This window comes from Rhea pennata, chromosome 7, assembly GCF_028389875.1.
Source record: "Rhea pennata isolate bPtePen1 chromosome 7, bPtePen1.pri, whole genome shotgun sequence".
Taxonomy (NCBI): domain Eukaryota; kingdom Metazoa; phylum Chordata; class Aves; order Rheiformes; family Rheidae; genus Rhea; species Rhea pennata.
Genome location: NC_084669.1, coordinates 15,522,037 through 15,544,196, shown reverse-complemented (window position 1 = coordinate 15,544,196; position 22,160 = coordinate 15,522,037). Strand labels below are relative to the sequence as shown.

Genomic DNA, 22,160 nt, shown 5'->3' with positions numbered 1-22,160 from the left:
TCCAAGAGCTCTGCCATACAGATAAGAACAGGATTCCAAACAGTGCCTGAGGTCTCTGTTGAGCTGTTTGGTAGGACAGACATGATCCTTACTTTGTAGGAATTGCATTGCTGTCACATTTCTTCTAAAATTAACTTACACAGCTGCATTCTCAGTTTCTAGGGGACAGTCAAACTGTCTGTTCCCTTCTGCCTTCTGAGATACTTCTGATGTCTGTACTGCACCTGGACATTCAGCATCCTGAATGCTTATGTCCCAAATGAAAGGACTTCTGAGTTTCACGTTAGATTGTGCCAATTCTGAAATAGATGCCTTTAAAGGAGAAGCTCTAGACTTTGTATTGCAGTTTGGGGAACCTATACTTAGACTATCTTGAAACCAGTTTTGAAACTCCAGCCTTAGAGCCACTGTCTCATGTTTTGCAGCTGAAGTTCCCTTTTTACTACAGGATTTTCTGTTTATAAGGATCATCCAGCAGCTTGTAGTTGTGTGTTCCAACTTCAGATTTGCAGAAGCCTCAAGAGCTAAAGCTCCTACGTGAGTTGAGTCTCTCAGAAACTTCCAAGCACGACCCATCTTTCCTTGATAGCTAGCTACCCTAGCATGCAGCTACTACTACGCTTTTTGTCCCTGGAGGCAAACCAATTGCCTATAGTTCTTCTATTTCTTTTGGTCACATCTTTAGAGGAAACTTTTGCAGATTTAATTTATATAGCTCTCAAAGTATAGCAATTGTGCTAGATATTGCCATACTGGAAAGGATTCTTGGAATCACTATGATAGTTCTCTGAAAATATTAGTTCAAGGCTCAGCAAGTCAAAATGGCAAACAGAGAATTAGCAATTATTAGAAAAAGAACAGGAAAATAAAGCAGAAATGCTAGGTTGCCACTATATAAGTCTGTGATGACCCGTGTTTTGAATACTGTATATCAGTTCTATTGCCTTTATTTCAGAAGAGAATTATAAAACAGTACAGATCATCAGACCATTATTTGCTCATCTTTTTTTCTGGACCTCTTGCTCATATCTAAAAGTTCTGGTTTTCCCTCTTTTAGAATAGGCTTGACCTTCTTTTTTTCATCTGTGGTCATTTATGTAGGTGAGTTCTGGATTTCCTATTTGTTGGCCTTTTCCTTGCATCTGCTCACACCCCTGAATTATTGCCTCATTTGTTTGCAATGCGCCACCTCTGTTGTGCAATTAGTAACTAGATTTCCGTTGTCACAGTTTAGTTACCTAAATCGTAGTAGAAGTCATGAGACTCATCTTTTTACCTTCTAAGATTTGCCCCTCCAAATGCATAGCTTTGTCCCACACTTCTAGCAGGGCTTTCCTCTGGTGTGTCTTACATTATTTTGACTTACTTTAAATATTTAGCACCCTCTTATTTTGTGGCCAGCTTTTTAGTGTTCTGCCATTTAGCTTTGCTGCTCCTTTAGTTTGAAATTGTCTTTGTTTTACAAAACAACTTTAACAAGATCGTTTAAAAAAAAAAAAAAAAAAAAAAAAAAAAAAACTTCATGAGCTAGGTTAACCTTGTCCTTTTTTCCAGCAAGTGTCAGACCCTGGGCTATACTAGCAACATTCATCTTGGCCTGTCTATTTCTAATGATTGATTTGTCTAGCTAGTTGCTGTAAGGAGGAAGAAGATATTCATGGCAAGCTCCTAGTTTCTTGGAGTATCTGTGCTCTCCTTTACTTCATCTGCCTGTAAGGCAGGATGAGTTTTTCTAAGACAGTCTGTAATCAGTATATCCTGTAGAAGCCCTCGGTGGCTGTGTGAGGAGCACAAGCTCTCATAGATCCTCTAACTGGTTCGCATGAATCTGACTAGTGAAGGTAGTTCTATAAACCTCCCATAACTACCTATGTTTGATTAGGCCATGACCAGAAAAAGCCTCCCGATTATTTTTCCCTTGGGCGGAAATAGCTTAGGTTTCCTTTGAACTGGAACAGTCCGCTTGCTTCTGTCTCTGAAGTTGGAGTGAAAAGAAGGCTTTTTACATGTCCTATCTTAATCTGTTTGCTAGAGAGTCTTATTCCTTAGCTAACTATCTTCTAGGCAAACTTGAACTTCTTGTCTAGGAATAAGTTTCTTCCTCTTACTGCTTCCTTCAGATCTATGTTGGGTATACTATTATCATCAGTTAAGGCAATCTAGACTAAAAGTTGCATGTTTAAGAATCTATCACAATGCTTTCTTACTGCTTTTCTTACTGCTGTCCCTACAAAGATTTTATTTCTGACCTTTCTTACAGAGTTTTCAGCTTTGGGTTTTTTTTTTTAGGTTTTTAAGACCATCTTTGGTTTCTATAACAGCTTTGTTTGTCCTTGCTGTTCAGTTCAGTAGGAGCAGCAGCTCATAACCTATATCTTTACAACTGTTTTACCTCATTCTGGGCACCAAGGTTGTGTATCTGATTTTGATCACTTAATTGGTGCTAAGTAAGCTGCAGCTCGTGGTTTTTCTCTGTGTTCAGGAAGAGAAGATCTCCTCTAAATAAAGAGCACTGCATCAAGACTATACCCAAATCATAGCATCTGTTTACTGAACACTGACTGGCCACTTGGGCCATACGCCCAGTGACCAACAGGCAATACACACAGTGAGCATAAGGATGCTCTTCCTCTTGTCTGCTGTTTTGGTGACAGCAGTTGATGTACTGCTGTGGTAAAATGCAGCTGGTAGATAAAAGCTTCTCCTGGAACAACCCATCACATTTCAGCACTTAAGTTAATTGTAAGCACGATGGGGAAATAAAAAAATTAACGGTCCAGTCCATAACTATCTGCAGTGTGTTTCAAGCCTTGGCAGAATTGCAAGTACTCTTACATACCTAGCAGTGAGAAATGTTTTCATAAATGCCACCAGCTGGGGATAAGGGTTCACAGCTCCAAAATGGGCTGTAACTCCAGCATAGCAAATCTATCTCTCTCAGGGTTTTATGCTCCTGCCATTATCCTGGCTGCTGCTTGCCTTCATCAAAAAATTGCTAACAACAGGCAAGCCTAGTGGACCTCATTCAGCTTCTGGCACATCTCTCCATCCGGGTCTAAAAGTCTGCTTTAGGAAGGTTTTTATTTTAATACCTGGTAATTTTTAAGCTAATTTGTTTCAGGATCCTTGACTTTTATTCCAAGAATGGATTTTGGAAGTGCCAGCATTGTGCAGTGCATAAATGTTCGTTTTCCTGACAGAAATATTGACTGAACCCATCTTCTTCCCTTGAATGACATAGAATTGCCTCCTGTATATCTTCTCAAGGGCCTTTCCCTGCAGTATGAGAAAGAGTTACCAGGATCCCATAGAGACAGGTTCTTTGTGCCAAGTGCTGTACACAGATTAGCACAGGACCGCTGACTATTCTTGAAATTGAGAAGAACAGATTGGTCTTAAGAGAAAACAGTGTGAGGCTAGTGCATTTTTCTTCTTGCGCTCTTGACACATTTTGCTGCATGGGAGCAGTGGTGAAGCATGCCTGTTGGTGTGCCCTAAAAGGATCGAGTGAACTGCTTTTGCATAATCTGTATGGGAGCTGGCATGCTGAAATTGCACTATAATATATTTGTAAAACTCATTTAGGGATTTTTTGGTGGCTGTATTGTTGACTTAGCTGTCTGATAGATTAGAGGCAGTTACAGGAGAGAGCAGGGAGTTTGTGTGAAATTAAAAGGAAGCATGTTGTCAATGTGCCACTTGGCACCCTGGCTGGAGTGGTCCTTTCCCATTGCCTCTTTTGTAGCCCTGATACAGCTATCACTTTTCACTTGCTTAGTTCTGTTCACGTGAATATACATGCTTTAAGCCAGGAGAATGAAGGACTGAAAAAGAAAAATGAAGCCTGTTAAAGTGCTTGCAGGGCCAAGGGTTGAAGAACAGTGGGGTTTTTGTTTGTTTTTGTTTGTTTGTTTGTTTTGAGATGTGTGTTTAAAAAGCATCTGCAATGATGTAAAGTCCCTGGGTTGGCAGGAGTGTCTGTGTGGGCTGTAACATAGACCTTCCAGTGAGGTGTGCATGCTTCTAGCTATGTGAGTTTAGGAGGTCAGAGAGTGTCATACTCCTAGCACAGTATGTCTAGCCCTGGGGTTGGCTAGGGCGGGATGTCAAAGGCTATCAACCACATTAGTATCTTTTATTTGTCTGCAGCTTTTCAAAGAAAGTCCCCAGCAAGCTTTACTGGTCTGTGTGACTATTGATGGTATGCCTCAGTTGCTACTTGCCTTCATCCTCCTTTGCAGCCTTTTTGCTTCTTAAAGTAACTGTTGAATCTTGCCTTAGCCTGTCCCGTAAGAGCTTGAAATGGGGGCCTCTGTGCATTTACAGCTCCTTCTTGGAGTCAGATAACAGCTTTGGCTTTGGGTATCTGCAGTGATGCAGATAATTGTGGAATCCCTGTCAACAGGCCATGCGAAGTCCTTGAGAGGCTGGCAATCCATCTCTCTGCCTCCAGAAGGATCAGCTGTACCTAAAACACTCCTGACAGATGTGTGACTGACTGGTTCTTACCAGCTGGGGAAATGCTCTTTCCAGGGCAATGCATTCCAGTACTGCTGTAACTAAAGGTTTTTCTTAATATCCTGGTAACTATGTATTTCTAGCAAAGGTCTTTCATGGTCTTCACTGTATCTTTTTTTTTCCTTTCTTACAACTGAAAATACGTGATCCTACTGGATCCAGACAGCTAGGTATATGTGGTGCAGCTGTGCCCATCTCTAGTTACAAGGTTGTTTGCTTCCTTTCTTATCACTACTTCTGTATTTGAGCTTGTTCCGTCTGGTGTGATCTGAGTCTGTCCTCACTTCGGAGGCCAGGGCCACCAATTCAGCATGTCCTGAAAAGTCCTAACATGCAGCAGTTGCTTTGAATTCAGGGCTGGCTATATGACTGTTGCATAAATCTTGCATGTCTTTGTTCTTCTCAGATAGTAAGAATCTGGTTTATATCGTTTAGTATCTTCATCTCTGCACATCATTTAGCTGCTCCCAGGAACAGGTAGTGGTAACGATACTCACTTCTGGTTTCTACAGGAGGGGAAGAAATTTCTGCTACTCTGTTTCTTCATGCCCCCATCTTCATTGGAGGTATCAGGGTATTTGTCTGAGTTCAGTTTCTTCACAGATTTAGTCTAACACTACTGGAATATTTCTAAAAGCTGTGTGATTTCCAGGTTGATTTGGTCAGTGAGTCTTTTCCCATCACTAAATAGAGTGGAGCACCATGTACTTCTAATAGATCTTGACTTTTAAACATTTCTGGAAGAGAGAACTGCTGTCCCAGAACAGGATGCCATTTCTGTTAGCAAAGTTCGTAGAATGGCAGTCTTTTTTTTTTTTTGAGTGAGCTTTCAACTTGCTTATCCTTAGAGGAGGCACCTGTGGACAGGGGCGAAAGAATGAACCCTCCCACTCCATGGACAGAAGCTGTCAGCTTTGTAGGTATGCTCCTTTAAAGATCATAGATCTCTGTGAAATCAATGAACAAACATCTGAGCTACTGTAAATCATCTGAGCCCAGCAGAGTGGCTCTATACTGAAACAAGGAAGAAAGGGTGTGAAACGTCCCTCCTTGATGTTGCTACGTAAATAATAATAAGAATCTTTTACCTACCATTTAAATGTTTTGCCTTGCAAAGAGAAGTAGTAAGGACTAGATTTCAATACTATTTGGATGCAAGTAAGTAAAAGCAGCCCTCAGGAAGTATGTGGGATACAGAGAGTTAATGTTCCCTTGTGTCTGTCTGGGCACCGAGAGCAGTGTAGTGTACACAGCAGAGCTACCAGCAGCTGCCAAGAGTGACTGCCAGGGATAAAGGGCAGAAACTGGTGGGCAAAGACTGTTTGCTCCCAGGCTCATGTATGCAGGGTGTCCTTGTGGCTAATGTCTGGTGGGCTGAGTGCTGGAGGATTAGCAGACCCAAAATAAACACTTAAATAACCAGAAGGGGCGTAGATGTGAGGGGTCTTTTAGTGTAAACCTGGATGAGGTGCCTTCTCTCCTTATCTCCTGTTTACCCTTGTAAATGTGTCTAGCCTTAGGCATAGAACGGGAGACTGAGATTCCCATCGGCTTCGCTACAGCCAGAACTGGAACATGTATTTTTGGCGCAGTGCCGTTTTGAGATGCCTGGACAGCTGCTCTGTGATCTACCATGGATTCAAGGAGCAGGAAGGAGGCCCCAGCATCGCACTGCAGACTACAGGGCCCTGCCCTCAAACACTCCCCAGTTTCAGCCAACCTCTGCAGACCTTCCTTCCTCCTATGACCCAAGACATACCCTCTCTTGTCCTACCTCTCAGTGTTGCTGGCACAACCCAGATCAGTGCAGTACTATTTCATGCCTGAGGAGATGTTTGCCCTTTACTGCTGTCACTTAATCTTTTGGGCTAGCTGAGGTTTTTTTACTGTTGGAAAAATTTTCCTTCCAGGAAATTTTCCTGCTCTTAGGGCAGATAAGTTACTTCTCCCTGCTCTGAGAGTGACACGTACATGCGCTGGTGGGGACTGCATTAGAGGTTTAGTCTGAGCAGCCTCATGTTCTCTGCCAGCAGCAGGAGAGGGTCACAGATTGCATGTTGCACATACAGCTGCTTGAGTGCAGCAGATCTGGGGTACTGGAGCAGGAGTAACAACACACTGCATGATTTGCTCATGTGGGGAGTGATAAGGCTTGCATCTCATGCTCAGATCTTTGTCTTTCCCACTCTGTGCACTAGACCTACTCAGTGTCCTCTGGATTTGTAGATGTGTGCTGTAAGCTGTATCTGGGAATCTGAATTATTAGACTCTCCAGCAACATCCTCCTCCTTTTCTGCTTAGCATTCAATAGATTTAAGACCCTTAGCTTGATCAGCTTTGGAGGTGGTGGTGGTAGTAAAGCATTAGCATTGCACTTAGCTCCAGGGTAGTGGCAAAGATAGGGTAGTGTTGGCTCAGGCAAAAGCTCTGTACTGCTGCTTGGCTCAGGATGGGTCCTTTCCTGGAAGCCGCTGTGAATGGGAGCTGCTTCCCGCACTCGTGTGTAGCACTGACAGCTTTAGTGGATTCTTTCTCTGAACTCAGCTCCTGCAGACAGTGAGCGAGGAAAGGGAGAAGGAGCTTGGCATGGCTAATGGGCTTCAGAGACAAGTACAGCAGGGGTCTGGGCAGAATCTATTGGGAAATATGGCAGCTGAGTGTGTGTGTGTGTGTGTGTGTTTTTATTTAACTTCTAATTATTTAGTTATGTGTTTTGTCTTTGGCACTTCTGGGGAATAATTCCAGGAGAGACTCCAGCCTGCATCAGCAGTTTTTATGTTGCTCTGTGAGACATGTAATGCTATTTGAGGGGGGAGGAAAAAAAAAACTTTCCATATTAATTAGAAGACACTGTTGTAAAATTTATGTCAATTATCTGTCACTTTATTATGGAGAGGCAACAGCCTCTTTGTAGTAAAGGTGGCAGCAGCCTGTTCATTACGATTAGAAATGTTGCTATTCAGTTGAATTCCCTAGGAAAAGCACTTTGAAACTGAGTGGCTTGTGCAGATTGGTGGGGGAAATAAAGGGAAGATTTGTACTAAACTTGGAAGCATTTTGAGGACTCTAGTGTAAGACACACATCAGACTTTTTCTGGATTAGGAAAACCCAAAAGCCTTTTTTCCATAGCCTCCTTTAGCTGAGCTGAGAGGATGAAACTGCTGTTTGCTTAAGGTATTTTGGCCTTGCCCCTAGAGATGGGACTGCCTTAATTCCTTCTGTGATACACGGGCTGTGGCAGGAACTGCTCGACCTTTGTAGAGAGTGCAGGAAATGCACTTTTTTCCCCCTCCCCTAGCCCCTGCCCATGGCGTCTACACTGTGTCCCTGCAGTAGCACCAGTGAGCGATGGTCATTACATGCCTCTTGGGTCACGCACTGAGTGTGACATTTGCACTGTTGGCAAAGGTTCCCCAGTGCCTAGGGCTGTACCTCCTACTTTGGTAGTCCAGTCTGTGACCCACTATGCCAGATCCTGCTGATCAGGATTGAGCTATGATGTTCTGACTAGCTGTTCTGATCAGCTAGTCCCCAAAGACTTGCTGCACTGTCTTCCAGGATGGAGGGCCTGATCTGGAGAGCCTCCCTGTGTCCCATCCTTACAATCTGCGAGGCTTCACGTGTGCGTTTGGTGTGGGCACTTCAAGCAAGTGTGTTTCTTCTCTCTCTCTCTCTCTCTTTTTCCCTTCTGCTTTCTGCAAGATCACAGAATCAATTCTTTTCCAGCTGCTTTGGCACTGTGGTAGCTAATGTCTGTCTTTTGGGCATGGAGAAGCTCTAGTGAGATACCGGCTTTGCTGGCTGATTATGTTCTTGTCCTTTCCTAAACTGATTAGAAAGGCAGTGTAGAGCCTTGCTTACTACTTCTTGCTGTCTAATTATGCATGCATGCTTCCCAAAACCTGCATGGGATTTGGGATTTCAGAGATTTTCTGTTTCGTTACTAGATCTGTGGCAGAGTGGAGTGAATTGGTTCTCTAAATCTTAAGGCTTAGCAACTCAGGCTGTATTTGCAGATGACGAAAGATTCTGCAGGTTAAAGAGCTATTGATCAGTGAAGTGTGTTTTGTCTGACAGATAGATGGGTCCTAGTTTTGTGCTACCCATTAGATTTTTATTTTCAGTTTAGCTGCCTTTCTGGCTTTCCTGTTAAAGGTGAGCAGGATGGGGATCAGATACTACTGCCTACGATCCCGTAGTTTCTCCAGAACAAACTATTTCAGAAGGTTCAGTCTCTTTTGAAGGGTGCAGTAAGTCATAAGTCTGCTTCTGTTGAGGATCAGTCAGAGGGAACAGCTGTGGCGCAGTGGAGAGAAGACTCAGTGTAGATGATGATACAGCTAAGCATGGACTGTGTTGAATGTAGAAAACAAAAGATTTCAGGGTGGGAGGAATTGGTTCCAATATTTGTGGCCAAGATGTACTCACTTTTCAAGGTCATTCCTCCAACTTGAGGAGGGAATGGTGAGCTTGGGTATTGTAGGGTACAGCAAAGTAAGGTATCCAAAAACTCCATAAAGTAATCTTGTTCCTATGGGTGCAGCAGCATGAGATCGGTGGGATTTTACAGAGGGCTGGGCCCCATGTTGACTGCTCTGTTGAGTGGTATTCTCTGCCATATTACCCAAGGAGGATGCGTCTGGTCCCGAGTTTTTTGTGTTGGCAGGGAAGAGGAGTAATGGGATGTGGAGATCTGTGACTTCAGGAAGACACTGGAGTCGTCCTGACTGCTGCAAAAAGTGCATGCTGTCTGGAGCAGTTCCTGGAAGGCTGAGTTTGGAGGCATGTGCACACTGGAGTGACTTGGTAATGTTCCTCTGGAACTTCTGTAAAGCAGTCAGTGCATGAGCAGCGGGTAAATTTGATGGCAGATTGTTTTTAAACTACAGCAGTGCAACTCCATGGCCTTCTGGGATGTTGCACTGAAGTAGATGAGAGAATGCAGCTGCTGGGGCTGTACAGGGAGAGGAGTTCAGCAGCCTTCATTTTGCTTGTATGGGACCATGTCCAAGTTGTTCACTTCTGTCTTCTCGGTTTGTTGAGACTCTCATCCTCCTAAGGTAACCTGCAAAAAGAGATTGAGCTTGTGACTCCTTTTCACTTGGTCTTTTTCCTTTGTAAAGACCCAGTAAAATATACTTTTAAAAGTTTGCCCTGTATATTTATCCTTGCAATCTGAGGAATGTCACATCTTATCATCCCTATTGCTTGCTGAGAAGCTTCTTGGAAGTCATCTACAGTCCATTTTCCGCTACCCTTGCCTGATATTAAAGTGTTGTTTTCCCAGCTGGTTGAGAGATTTTAAAAATTGAATGACTTTAAAATAAGCACAGAAGAGTCCAGCTAAAAGTCCCTTCCCTTTTAAGTTATTCAGACTTCACCATCTTGGAATCAATGTTTTCTAGCTTTCCTTAAAGACTTCCTTGAAAAGCAGGTCAGACAAGACTTTAGAAGAGAAATGCTTCAATCTCAAAATTAAATTCTTCTAAGTCTTTTGTAACTGACAGATGCAGATAAAATCTCATACATTTAAGGCAAGAGGATGTTGTTCTTGCAACAGTTTCCTTGAACAAAAGTCAAAGTAGTGTGTTTAAAAAAATTTTAAAAAGCATTTCAAACCATCATACTAGACACTCTTAATATCTTCTGCTGCTCTTCACCTCTCTCTGTCTAGCAGCCGCATCTTAAAGAGCAGATGAAACCATCTCAAGAATGGCAGGTCGTAATCTCAGTAACAGTTCCCATCCATTATAGGGTATGAAGCAAAATGATCCATGAGTGGGTTTATCTCAGATCCCACATAGCGTTTTTCCTCATCAGTAGCAAGAAAGGGAAATTATCAGGCAGTGAAGAGAAGCTGTTTATTTTTAACTTTTTCTTTTTAAGTTATTTCATAATTGAAGGAGATAGGGAGCGCTAGCCAATGAAAATACATAGATAAAGGGATAAGCTGATCTCAAGCTCTTTACAGAGGATGTGATAACAAGTAGGTAACACAGCATGGGCTGTTGGGCCTTTTACTCCTTCCCCGCTGTCCTACTGGAGCGTCAGACTGATTTCAAGGGAGGGAGAGGAGGGCTGATTGAAAGGGTGCTGCTTACAAGGCTTGCTGCTCCCCTCAGTTTGCCACTGCTCACCATGCTCTGAGGGTGCCCCTATTAAGTGTCTGAAGAGACCTCTGTTCAGAAGAGGCAGGAAGGAATCCTGCTGCTTCATGGAGGAGCATGTGCATGCAGACGTGGCACTGTGCCTGGCTGCATGCTTTGGGGCACAAGTGCAGGTGGCGGAGTAAAGAGGAGCACAAGGGAGGGTTCCTGTGGAGCGGGACAGCACTGGGTAAAGTGCGTCGTCTGCTCTGTGAGTTGCTGCTGGAGAAGCCTCTTCTGCTCTTCACCTTCACTCAACAGGGTTTCTCCTCTGCATGTTATTAATCTTGACCGTTGTGCATTCGTCAAAATGGCAAGAGAATAGCCCTCTGATTCATGCAAGCTACTAGATACTTTACTGCTCAGAAGAAAGTGCATTATACTGTTACTCTCCATCCCTGCTGGATAGTTGCAACTCAGAGTAAATTATTCCCATTCCAGGCCTTTTTCATTCATCATTACTCTTGGCTCTGATGCTTTTTACAACCTTTCCTCATAAGAACAAGAGGACATGACTAAATTTGTAGATGGGTGTTATTGCAGAACTCTTCCTCTCTGCCAGCAGAGCTGACAAACGGAATTAGGAAATCGGTCTGGAGAGGACGCTGCATGTTCTTGCAGCAGCAGGATACTGACAGGCTATTCTCACATAACCTTACAAAGCACCAGTTCTTACCCCTATCTTGCCTCTGCAGTGCTAGCAGACAGCTGAACTGCACAGGGCTGTGTGACCGTCTCACTGTTGGGCCCCGTTTTGCCTCAGTCCTCATTTGGATGAGGACTTACTAAACTCTGTGGTCTCTCTCTCAGCAGGACATCAGTTCAAACCTTATTTCTAAGTGTGTCCTGCTGTCTTGTCCAGAGTTTGGGGGAAAAGCCAGGAGAAAAAGCTTTTGAAGGAATCCTAGGCAAATCAAAGAGTGAAAGATAGAAGGATACAGTTCAATCACGTAAGGGGCAGGAGCTGCCAACTGGCTAAACGGACAATTGAGGGTAGGGTTTACACTGTGAGGAGGACGAGAAGTAGAGAGAATCCCTTATTGTCCTGGTCACTGTTTGTTGTCTTCAGCCCTCTGAAATGCCTTTCTTAGGATCTCACCCATGAGTTGTGAAAGCCTGGAGGCAGGGCCCTCTTCCTTTGCTCCCCAGGAAGTCCTCCTGGCTGAGGCTTTTCCTGAGCAGGGGCTACTTAAATGCAAACCTCAGCTGTTGATATTCTGTCTGCACTTCTGTTTAGCTCTGAGATCAAATGGTAACAGCCTAAGAAAAGAAGCTCGTATGTTTAAGAGAATTGTTTTGAGCATACATTTTGCCCAGGTGTGCTGAGCTATATAGTTCCTAGTAGGAAAATTATCATTACTTACCATCTCACAAATGCTTTGAGGAATGAGTTTGTCCATGAAGTGCGTTGAAGCTAAAAAGCATTGTGGGAGACACCCTTGGTGTTCCCTAGTAAGGAAAATGAGTAGTTCAAAAGGGCAAAGAAGTTTAACTACAAATTTACAGGCATAGACCTGTGCTGGGAGCGGAGTGAGGTAGTAATATAAGCTGGAGTGCTTCAGTTGCAGGGAAGGCAGGTAATAAAATAATACCAACTGGGCAGGAAGTCCTGGATGCGGTGCTCCACCAGGTTCTAATACCAAAATTCATAACAGACTTGGTCTTGTCTTAGTGTCTGTCAAAGTTTATTCCCATCAGTAGAGAAGTGCAGTACTCTGCATGGAGGCTGACCTGAGCAGCTGTAGAAGCTGGTAGTTAAGCAGATTGTGAATGGTGATTAGCAAGGCAGGAGGGAGGTGTGCTGGCAAAACTAGCAGGAATCGAGGGATCAGACAGACCTGTGTTTGTGTAGTACCTGTTCTGTTACATTTGGGTGTACACATGGTAATTAGCTCTTTAATTTAATAAGATCATGTCTGCTTTTCCTGGTGATATGATAGTATTTGGTAAGCTGCTGCCGTCGTGGTTATAGATGGATACTCTGTTCTTATGAATGAAGAAACTCTAAATTTGAAGGCAGTTCCTTACTGGCATTAGAAAGATTTCTAGTGCCCACTTCTGTGGTGTTACTCATGTTCCAAATATTGACTGTTAAAACCATTTATGTTGAAAAATGGGTACCAGAGCTGTGATTTATCTCAGCCTCACTCCTCCTGTGCTGAGACATCTGTGGATACTGATTCCTCTGCTGTATTTGGTTGTATTTGGCAGGTTTTGGAAGTGGTGCGGTCCAACTATGACACACTGACCCTAAAGCTGCAGGACGGACTGGACCAGTACGAGCGCTACTCGGAACAGCATAAAGAGGCTGCCTTCTTCAAAGAGCTGGTAAGCTGCCTTGATTCTGAAAGGGGAAACAAGTCCTTTCCAAATATTTTGGTTGTGACCTGTGCAGTGGCATTTGGGATACTGAGCAGCCCTGTACCTTCACAGAGCTGTCTCTGGAGATGGGACAGCAATAGGATCTGAACAGACACTGTCTCAACTATCTGAAAGCTCCTGCCCTGCAGTGTCTGGCTGGGGAGGAACCATCAGACTGCGTAGGTCAGCAAATGGCCAGTCAATCTCTGTCCCTTCTTTTTGCTGTGGCGATCTAGCATGCTTTGTAGCGGTAAGTTTGCGTGGTGGAAAAGCTGACTGCTCCTACTTTGGGTTCATCAGGCAGACCAACTTAAAGTCTTTTTACAGTTGTTCATGGGCCACAAAGCATGAGGCTGAGCAAAATACGTGATGCTGGCCAAATACTTACCTGCTTGCTGCTTTCCTCCAGCCCTCACAGAATGGATTCCCCAGCGAAGAAAGCAAAATTGTTCCCTAGAAATAGCTCCTCCTGCTAGACAAGTCTAATGGTACAAAGCTCCACAGAAATAACAAAACTATGACAGAACTGAATCCAAGTTGCCAATTTGGATTGGCAGTTGTATTCTTCAGCAAGCCAGCTTGCTCACTCAGCTCCAGAGGGCTGGGTCACAGTGATTTTGGTCAAGCTATTTTCTTGCCCCACGTCTGCCTTACCAGGGAGCCAGTGTTTTTGTAGTGGCTGGTATCCCTGAGGGGAGTCTGTTTTACTCACTTTTGAGTCATTACTGCTTCAGAGAGGGGAGAGATCTCTTAACTCTGGCAGCTTTCTCCACCAGTTTGAGACCTGATTCTGTTTTCCAGCTCTGTCCTTGCTGATTGATGAGTAATTGATGCCTGCCCACTCCATCACGAGTCTGCATGAGTTTGGGAACGTTATGCTTCTCTCTGTCTCCTCTGCTCCAGAACAAGCATGCCTGAATTGCTTTTGCTTTCTTCTATAGGGTGTTTTTTAACGTTTTTATATGATTTTTTTAGGTCATCACAGTACTGCTACTGGGCAGAATAAGGGCAACTATCGCTTGTGATGACTGTAATACCATTTTTGGTACTCTCCTGTGCCTTAGGAATTCCTGTCTCTCTGGTTTGCTCTTTGATATATCTGGAATATATGCAAAGGCTTTAGCTATAGTCTCCATATGACATAAGTTCCTCTCTGGAAAAAAGTCATATTTTGCACCCTGAAAAAAGGCATATTCATATTTCTGTCATCATCTGTTCTGTCCCAAGGGCTCCTGCTCCCCTAGCCGGCTTCTCCTTTCCCAGCCTCTTGGCCATGTGATTGTCTTGCTTCCTGCGTGCCCCGCTTTCCACCTGGCCTGGCAGAAACACAGGCTGATCATGCCAGTTGATTAAAATGACACTCTCAGGCCTGAGATCCTCACAGCTACAAAACACTTGAGCTAAGATTTTCTTCCTAGCCTGATGTTTTTTGCAATCCTTGTGATTCTTCCCAATTTTATATCATTTAAGAATCTGCTTAGCGTAATCCAGTCAATTCCTCCACTCCCTTCTGAAAATTACAAGTCCAGGTGCCCCTGGGACCCTCTCCTCAAGAGCAGATGAAAGCCTGAATAATTACTGTCTAAATGTGCCAATTGACCCAGTTGTGAATCTGTTTAATCCACATTTCTCTAGATGCCCTGAGAATTGGGACCCTATTAAATGTTCTTTACTCATAGCTACAGAAAACCCCCTGCATTCCATTAAGCTGTTCCCTTCACAAAGTGAAATCAACATGATATGATATGATTTGTCTTCAGCAAACCCAGCTTGGCCTCCTGTCCTCCGTGCTGTTTTTCCTCTAGGTGCACAGAAACTGATGGCTTTATTAATTATTCTAACAACTCATCAAGGACAGCCATAAAAATGTTCTAGTCTGCACTGCCCTCCCTATATACTTTCAAAATAGGTGGTTGGCTTGCTCTTTCCAGGCCTCTGTATCTTTATTTCAGCCTTTGTTGCTGGTCTGACGTTGGATAACGTCCCCCTGCCCAGTGCATTGTGTTTTGCTGGTTAGAGTTGCAGGATTTGACATAAGGGGCAGTGTGAAGCTGCTGCAATTTTCCTGTGCCCTGTAAGAGGAGCAAGGCTGGGGGTGACATACAGGTTTCCAGGATGGTATCCAAACTCGCGCTCGTTCCATCAGGCCTCTTGAACAGGAGCTTTTTGCAAATACTCCTTCCAGTTCCTGCCTGGTTTACTTATCCCTCTCTCTATCTGTGTGACTGCATTAAAGCAAATTCTTCTCAATGGGGAATGACATGCAGGAGCCATTTTCCTTTTTAGCTTCCTTTTCATCTCTCTGTGCTCCCATTAAGGGGGTGAGCTGAAATTTCCCCAAGCCATTCTCTTTGGCTCCTTTATGTGTAGAAATCTTGTTCTTACTCCATTGACATGCTTTGCTAATGCACTGCTTTGCTTCTCTTGCTTTGCCTCTGTGCTGCTCTTTCTTGCAAATCCCAGAGAAAAATCTCCTTTCTTCTCCCATTCCCTTTTCAAAGAAGTTTTCAAAGGCCTGCAATACTGCAGCCACAATGTGGTTGAAGGTGATGTGCTGAGTTTTATCAATTGGGTTTTCTGGCCTGTTGTGCTACCTTTGAGGGGAATAAAGGAAGGAAGTTTGGAAGTTTCCTAACAGTTTTTCTTTGAAACCTTGGGTATGTCATTTCAGGTCTGTGCTACTTTTTCTAGAGGGAGTATTATGGATGTGGGCTTTTGGAGCCTCACATTGCAGCTGAAGTAATGTGTAGAAAGATTCAGCATCTTTCCAAAACATTCACTGTTTTCACAGTTGGATAGGTTTCAATAGAGTCTCAAAATAGTCTCATTACGGATTGATTTCTGTAGAGGAAATTACACTCATTTGACTTTTAATTAGATATAGTAGTCAGTGTAAACCTTCATCCAATTGTACACGTTCCTTAAGAGCATCTTGTTGATTGGAAACAGGTTTAACTGATGTGACTTACTCCAAAATAGGAGTGTCCTTACAGTGTTGCACAAGTCCAGCTATAACAATACAAACCCACTATTAAATCATGTTTTCCTCACATAGCCAATGCCCCCTGATTAATTCTTTCTTTCATTTGCTCATTGTTTGCTCTGCAGGCGATGTCAACATTGCTCAAATTTCCCATTTCTTCAAAGTTGGCAGGTTAAATGTCATCTGAGTTGCTAATAGGGAAAAAAGAAAGATTTTAGACTCTTTCAGTTCCAGCGTGCTTCATACAGAAGCAAGAGGGGAGACAGCCTCTGCTTTTATTTCCTTGCAAAGTAAATGTTAAAGCTGTGAGCTTATTTTTTAAGGCTGTTTTTGGCCCCTTGTATAAGCCACTCCAAAGAGTTGTGGTAGCTTTCATATTGGCAGCCAGACCTGGACTCTGGCATGATGAGTTAGGAACGCTCCTCATGAATGGAGTAGCTCAGCCAGGTTGCAGGAAGTATCTGAAGTTTCTCCTTGTTGCAGGCTGACATCCTCCTGTGTCACTGTCTGCTCTTCCAACTCCAAAAAAGACATGAGCCCCAGCTCCCTGTGCTGACCTTTAGTGCTGGAGATAAATTGATTCAACTCTAATTTGAGCTGTTCTTATCTTTTTGAGACTGTTGGTTTAGAACAGGAGAAACACTGGAAAGTGATTTATGGAAATGACAGGACCACCTTGTGTGTTGTTGTCATGTCCTCTCTTCTCCCAAAATTGTGTTAAAGCAGATCCAACTCGATCTAGACCGCTCTTGACCAAAATATGTGGTGCAGTTCATATTAAAACCTAGAATTGCCATGAAGGTGGTGATACCACCACCTCAGCCACAGGTAATCTATACCATTCCTTCACAACTCTTAGAGTTGGAAATATTTCCTCTTTTCCAACATAAATCTTCTTGGTCTTGAATTAAACTGAATATTTCTTGCCCCATCCCTGGGGAGCCAGAGAAATATTACTCACTGTTCTCTTTCTGACCTCATTTTACATATGTGAAGGTGTTTGCTCTGTTCCTCCTAACCCTTCTTTTTGCACACTAAACCAGTTGAATTTCTTGGGCTGTGCAGATATGATTTCTGCTGAGTCCTCTTCTCTCATGGTGTGTTACTCCAGCCTCCCCTTCTGGGCTTGTAGGGGCTGACACCTCATCCTTCCTAAAGACTTTGGATCTTCTACCACTAATGCCTTGGCCCTGGCAGCAGTTTCTGAGACTGGGACCCAATTTCTGATTGATTTTCCCCCCCCACCCCCACCCCCAACACACACACACACACACGCGCGCGCACACACACACACACACACACACACTCTGCTGGGACCCACGGGAGTGCTGCTGGTCAGAATAGAGGTACGAACTTGCACTCTGCCTGGGGCATCAGTCCGTTTTCTGCAGGCAGTCGTGCTCTTCAGGGCAGAGGCCTCTCCATGCTTGTTTAGACTTGTTTTCTCCCCTTGTTAGAGTGGGCTTGATCACTGAGGTGGGGAGTCATCGGTAGGACTAGGCCCAAATCTTATCAGCAGGGCTTCTGTCTCCTGGAAAGGAGACAAAGCCCAATGCAAACCACTTAAATACTCAGAGTTTAAGCACAAACAGCCTGAGCTTGCTCAGGTTGTTAGGGTCTGTGTTAGCAACAGGGCTCACAACTTTCCCTTTTAACTGTCCATGTTTTGATTTGTTTCTCACTGTCTTTTACCCATTTTGCCCTTTGGGAGCTTTCTGCCCTTCCTCTCCTTTTTACCAGCACAGCAAGTAGAACCCTCGACTGTACAAACACTGCTAACTTACTCTTTCAGCCCTAACTATTCGGTTCCTCATTCTGCTTCTGTTTAATTCATCCTCCAATGCTTTTAAAAGACACAAAACACTAACCAGGTCAGCAACAACCTTATTATCACAGGCTCCAAGTCTCAGGGAACTGTAATCCCGTTGTTTGGATGAGCTTGTGTCAGTTTTGCTTTCTGTCACTGCTGCACAGTCGCTGACACAGATGATGTTTGACTCTGTTTTTTCGTTGCTGAGCGTTGCTGAGACAGCCCAGTCTGGGGCCTGCATATTTGGCCAATGCGTCTGCACGCATGAAGGGGGAAGGGAAGCTGCTATGCAATGAGGCTGTCCAGCTCCTGCTTGCAGGCTGTGCAGGTGACCATGTCTGGGCATCATTAAAGGGATAAGGACACTTCTTCAGAAATAGCTGGTGATCCAGCTTCTAGTGTAAGGCACTCGGCACAAAATGGATGCAGCTGGCTCCAAACCCATGGAGCCAGCTGCATGCGTTTTCCACCAGCTTGGGGTATAACTCATGTTTACAGCACAGTAGCATGGCTGCACTCCTTTCCTTGACTCCAGATTCTTGGCTCTGCAGTGTAGCTATGCCTGATGTGTCAGACTTTGGAGCAGGATAGAGACTGTGCCCCTGCATTCAGCCAGAACACCAGCTAGCACTTCAATGGGCACTGGCAGAAAATGCAGCGTAGAAGTACTGTCTTTCCCCATCTCTTTGCTCCAGTACAGGAAACTCATCAGGTCATGCAACTCGTGCATTGAGGCAGAGAATCCTCTCTGATCTCTGCCTCCCTGGGAATTTACTCTCCTCAGTAGGACATCACTGCAGACACTCATGTTATTCCAGCAAGCAGCTAATCCTCAGGGATTTCTTGCTAAGCTACAGTCTCGATGAGAATTGGCTGCAGCAAGTTCTGTGGGGCTATTACGGCATGCAAAACAGTTCCACGCTGAACAAGGAATTCGGCAGTGTCAAAGCTGCTGTGCTCACTGGGAGCAAAGAGAAGTCCCTTGGCTAAAATATCTTGTTTTGTCTTTGTCAGGTTCGGTCCATCAGCATTAACGTGAGGAAGAACCTTGCTTTCAACACACTGAGCCAGGAACTCCTGCTGAAGGAATTCTCCACAATCTCTTGAAGCTGGGGCACAGCTACTGCTCAGGGCTGACCAGAGAAGGGCCTGTATGGGCAGGGACACTACAGATCTGCAGCCAGTTATGCCTTGCCTTCCGCCTGCATAATGGGACTGCATTTGTTCTGGGGGGGGGAAAGCCTTTCTGATGTGTGTTTGATCCCAAAGGCGTGTGTTTCAACAGGACTAGGGAGAGGTGATTGCCATGTTGAGGAGGAGGAGGGAGCAATTTTGCAAAGTGCCATGGGGGTGGGCAACTGTTCCTGTTGAGTAGCAATGGGAGAATCCCTCTGCAGCCTCAGGGAAGGTGCCCTGAAAATCTCTGTAGCAGAGCTGAGGAAAGCTCACAATCAAAACAATAAAACCAGTCCAGTTGTGTGAGGCAGTTCTAGGTTGAGACTGCTCGCCTGCTTTGTGGGAAAGCTCTCTGTCCTCAGATAAAGGCCATTGTTTTTTACGGTCAGCCTGGGTCAATACTTCCTGCAACACTGTAGGTCAAATTCACTGCTATCCTGTAATGGGTTACAATATCCTTGGGAATGGTTTTGGGATATGAAACAGATTCCTTAAGAAGGCCCTGCTCACTGTTGGATCCTTATGTCAGAAGATATAAAATGAACCAAGGCCTCAAGTTACTGGAGGAGAAATTTTGCCTCCAAGATTGTTGGCTCGTCTGATTCAGTATACAAGGATATGGGTCATCAAACAAAGCACTTTGTAACTGAGACCAGCTTTGGTTGGAGTCACTGTTGTTGCCGGTATCCCAGCTCATCTCTGCTGTTTCTAAGGTTCTTGGTTTTTTTTGTTTTGTTTTGTTTTGTGTTTTTAATGTTCCACTTCTATGGGGCAGGGGAGAGGCGGACTCCTTCCTCCTACTCCCTTTATTGCCCATCAGAGACTGTATTGTGACAATCCTCCTCTTCCTCACAGGAATGCCTGCTTTTGCACATGTTGAGTGAACATGTTCACTTCATGAGCTAAGAAGTTCCTGTTTTCTCCCTAGTGTGTAGCTTGCAGCTACTACAGTTAAAATGCAGCTGGAGAAGTAGTTACTTCATGTTCTAGCTTGACCACCAGTCTTTGCAAAGTGACTTACAGCAACAGTCTGCTGACACCTGATGAAGAGCTTCCTAAGGGAGAGCTCCAGGCTGATGCTGTAAGGGCAGGGGCATGAACTGGCCTTTCTGCTCAAGAGCCAGTGTGTGAGAGGGGTGCTCAGGTCAGACGGAGCCTGCTCTTCGAGTGCTGTGTCAGGCAGCCAGCTCAGGAATATGCACCTGCTCTCTGTTCATATGTTCTCAGCTCCCAGCAGTGACATTAAGACCTGGCCTGGCTTGGTAGATTGAACTGGAGAAGTTACTTACTTCCCAGATCCACCTTTTTTTAGAAAATAGTAAAAAGTGCCTAGTCCTGCTCTTAGCTTTGTAGGTTGGAGTAGTGTGAGTGATGTGACTGTTGTGCTCATTTTCTACCATTTTTTCGCAAAGCTTATTCATACTAACATGTGCTAATTACATTAATGTTTCAACTTTACCTGCCATAAGCACGGGAAATTGAAAACTATCCTTGGCCACCCATGGGCCATAAAGACAGATGAAGAGCATGGGTTTCCCTTGGGAGCACCAGCTTCTCCCAGCAGAGGATGCTTTTCCTCAGCATTGAATTGTCTGTCTTCTGTCAGCTGAAGTCAGACACTCATATTTGCTTTCCTGCCAGTTGGGTGTGGAAGTGTGTGTGTGTCAGAGGGTAGGTGTTTGAGAGGACAAGCAGGCTCTATAAAAATCACTGTGCTTGAGAACAGACCAGGGCATATAGGAGTCCACTTCTCCAGTGGCCAAAGGACATGATTAATGGGCTGGAGCATCTCTAAAACAAGGAGAAGCTGAGAGCACTGTGAGTGTTTAGCCTGGAGAAGAGAAGGCTTGGGAGGATCTTATCAGTGTTTATAAATAACTGATGGGAGAGAGAAAAGAGGATGAAGCCAGGCTGTTCTGCATGGTGCCCGGTGACTGGACTAGAGGCAAGGGGCGCAAGCTGAAACACATGAAACTCCACTTGAACATAAGAAAACACTTCTATACTGTGAGGATGACTGAACACTGGAACAGGTTGCAAAGAGGTGGTAGAGTCTCAATCCTTGGAGATACTCAAAACCTGACTAGACCTGGTCCTGGGCAGCCTGGTCTAGCTGACCCTGCTTGAGCAAGAGGGCTGGACCAGATGATCTCCAGAGGTCCCTTCCACTCCCAGCTGGTCTATGATTCTGATCTGTAAATGAGTGAGAATGGTTTGCAAAACGTGGCAAAACTTGGAATTTCCTTCCCAAAGGTGGCTTAAGGTGCTCCCTTTGGTCCAGTGCCAGCATCGCTGCTGTCAGAGCATCAAGTCAACTAACTGTCTACATGCCTCCTTTTCTTTAATTCTGTTTAGGCTGTGACTAGACAAATAGGTAAAGAGTGGGGAGAGGTCTGCTTCTGCAGCCTCTGGGATTTTCAGCTTTCCAGTGTGGGCTCAGCTCTCAAAGGTCTTGTTGCTCCTTTGCTGGGATGGAATGGCAAACCCAGGCTGTGAGGAGGAGCAGGTCCTGAGGTTGGCCCTCATCAAGGGCTGAGCTGGGCCCTCGTGACACACATCCTCTTGTCGCATTGTCACCGAACCTAGCGTTGTAAGTGGATGTATATACAAACCTAGAGCTCAATAAATAGCAGAGCCCTGCCTGTTTCGAGTGTGCTGCGTTTGCTCTTTAAGGGATGGGCAATTTGGGGAGGTGCTGCAGCTTCTCAGCTGTGCACTAGCCATGTGTCTAGGACCTTCTTGTGGCACAAAGCTTGTGTGACCAGTGCTCTGCTGGGAGCACGAGTACTGACAGGGGTGCAAGCAGATGAGCACGTCTGGCCTCGTGCACAAGCAGAAAGGGCCTCCCATGTGTCTCAGGCAGGTTCTTCTGTGCCCTTGAGTGTCCTTGCTACTGAATCAGCACCCAACCTGCTGCCAGGATGCCGAGCACGTGGGTGAGGACATGTACTTGGGTTGGCCCTGTCACCCATTTGGTAGCATGTTAACTACAGCAAGGGAGTCACCAGCCCTTGGCCTGTTGCCTGCCTGTTCGCAGAGTGGTGCCACTCAGCCGTGCCTGCTCCTTGGTCTGAGCCACAGGCATTAGTCAGCAGCCCGCAGCCTCTCCCAAGCCCCTGGGGCTGCCAGGGCCCTAGTGAGGAAGATGAGCAAGGCTGAGAGTGT

The 22,160-nt window shown here is 44.8% G+C and overlaps 1 protein-coding gene across 2 annotated transcripts in view; it reads left to right on the top strand.

Moving 5' to 3' along the window:
- The window catches only part of ARMH3 (armadillo like helical domain containing 3), a 133,969-nt gene extending 112,329 nt beyond the window's left edge, over nucleotides 1-21,640 (top strand). For both annotated transcript variants that reach the window (XM_062580480.1, XM_062580481.1), the window contains exons 25-26: nucleotides 12,877-12,993; nucleotides 18,834-21,640. In XM_062580480.1, the coding sequence (XP_062436464.1) occupies nucleotides 12,877-12,993; nucleotides 18,834-18,926 (210 nt within the window). In that variant the 3' untranslated portion in view covers nucleotides 18,927-21,640. The remainder of the gene's footprint in view (nucleotides 1-12,876; nucleotides 12,994-18,833) is intronic.
- Nucleotides 21,641-22,160: the final 520 nt, after the last annotated feature.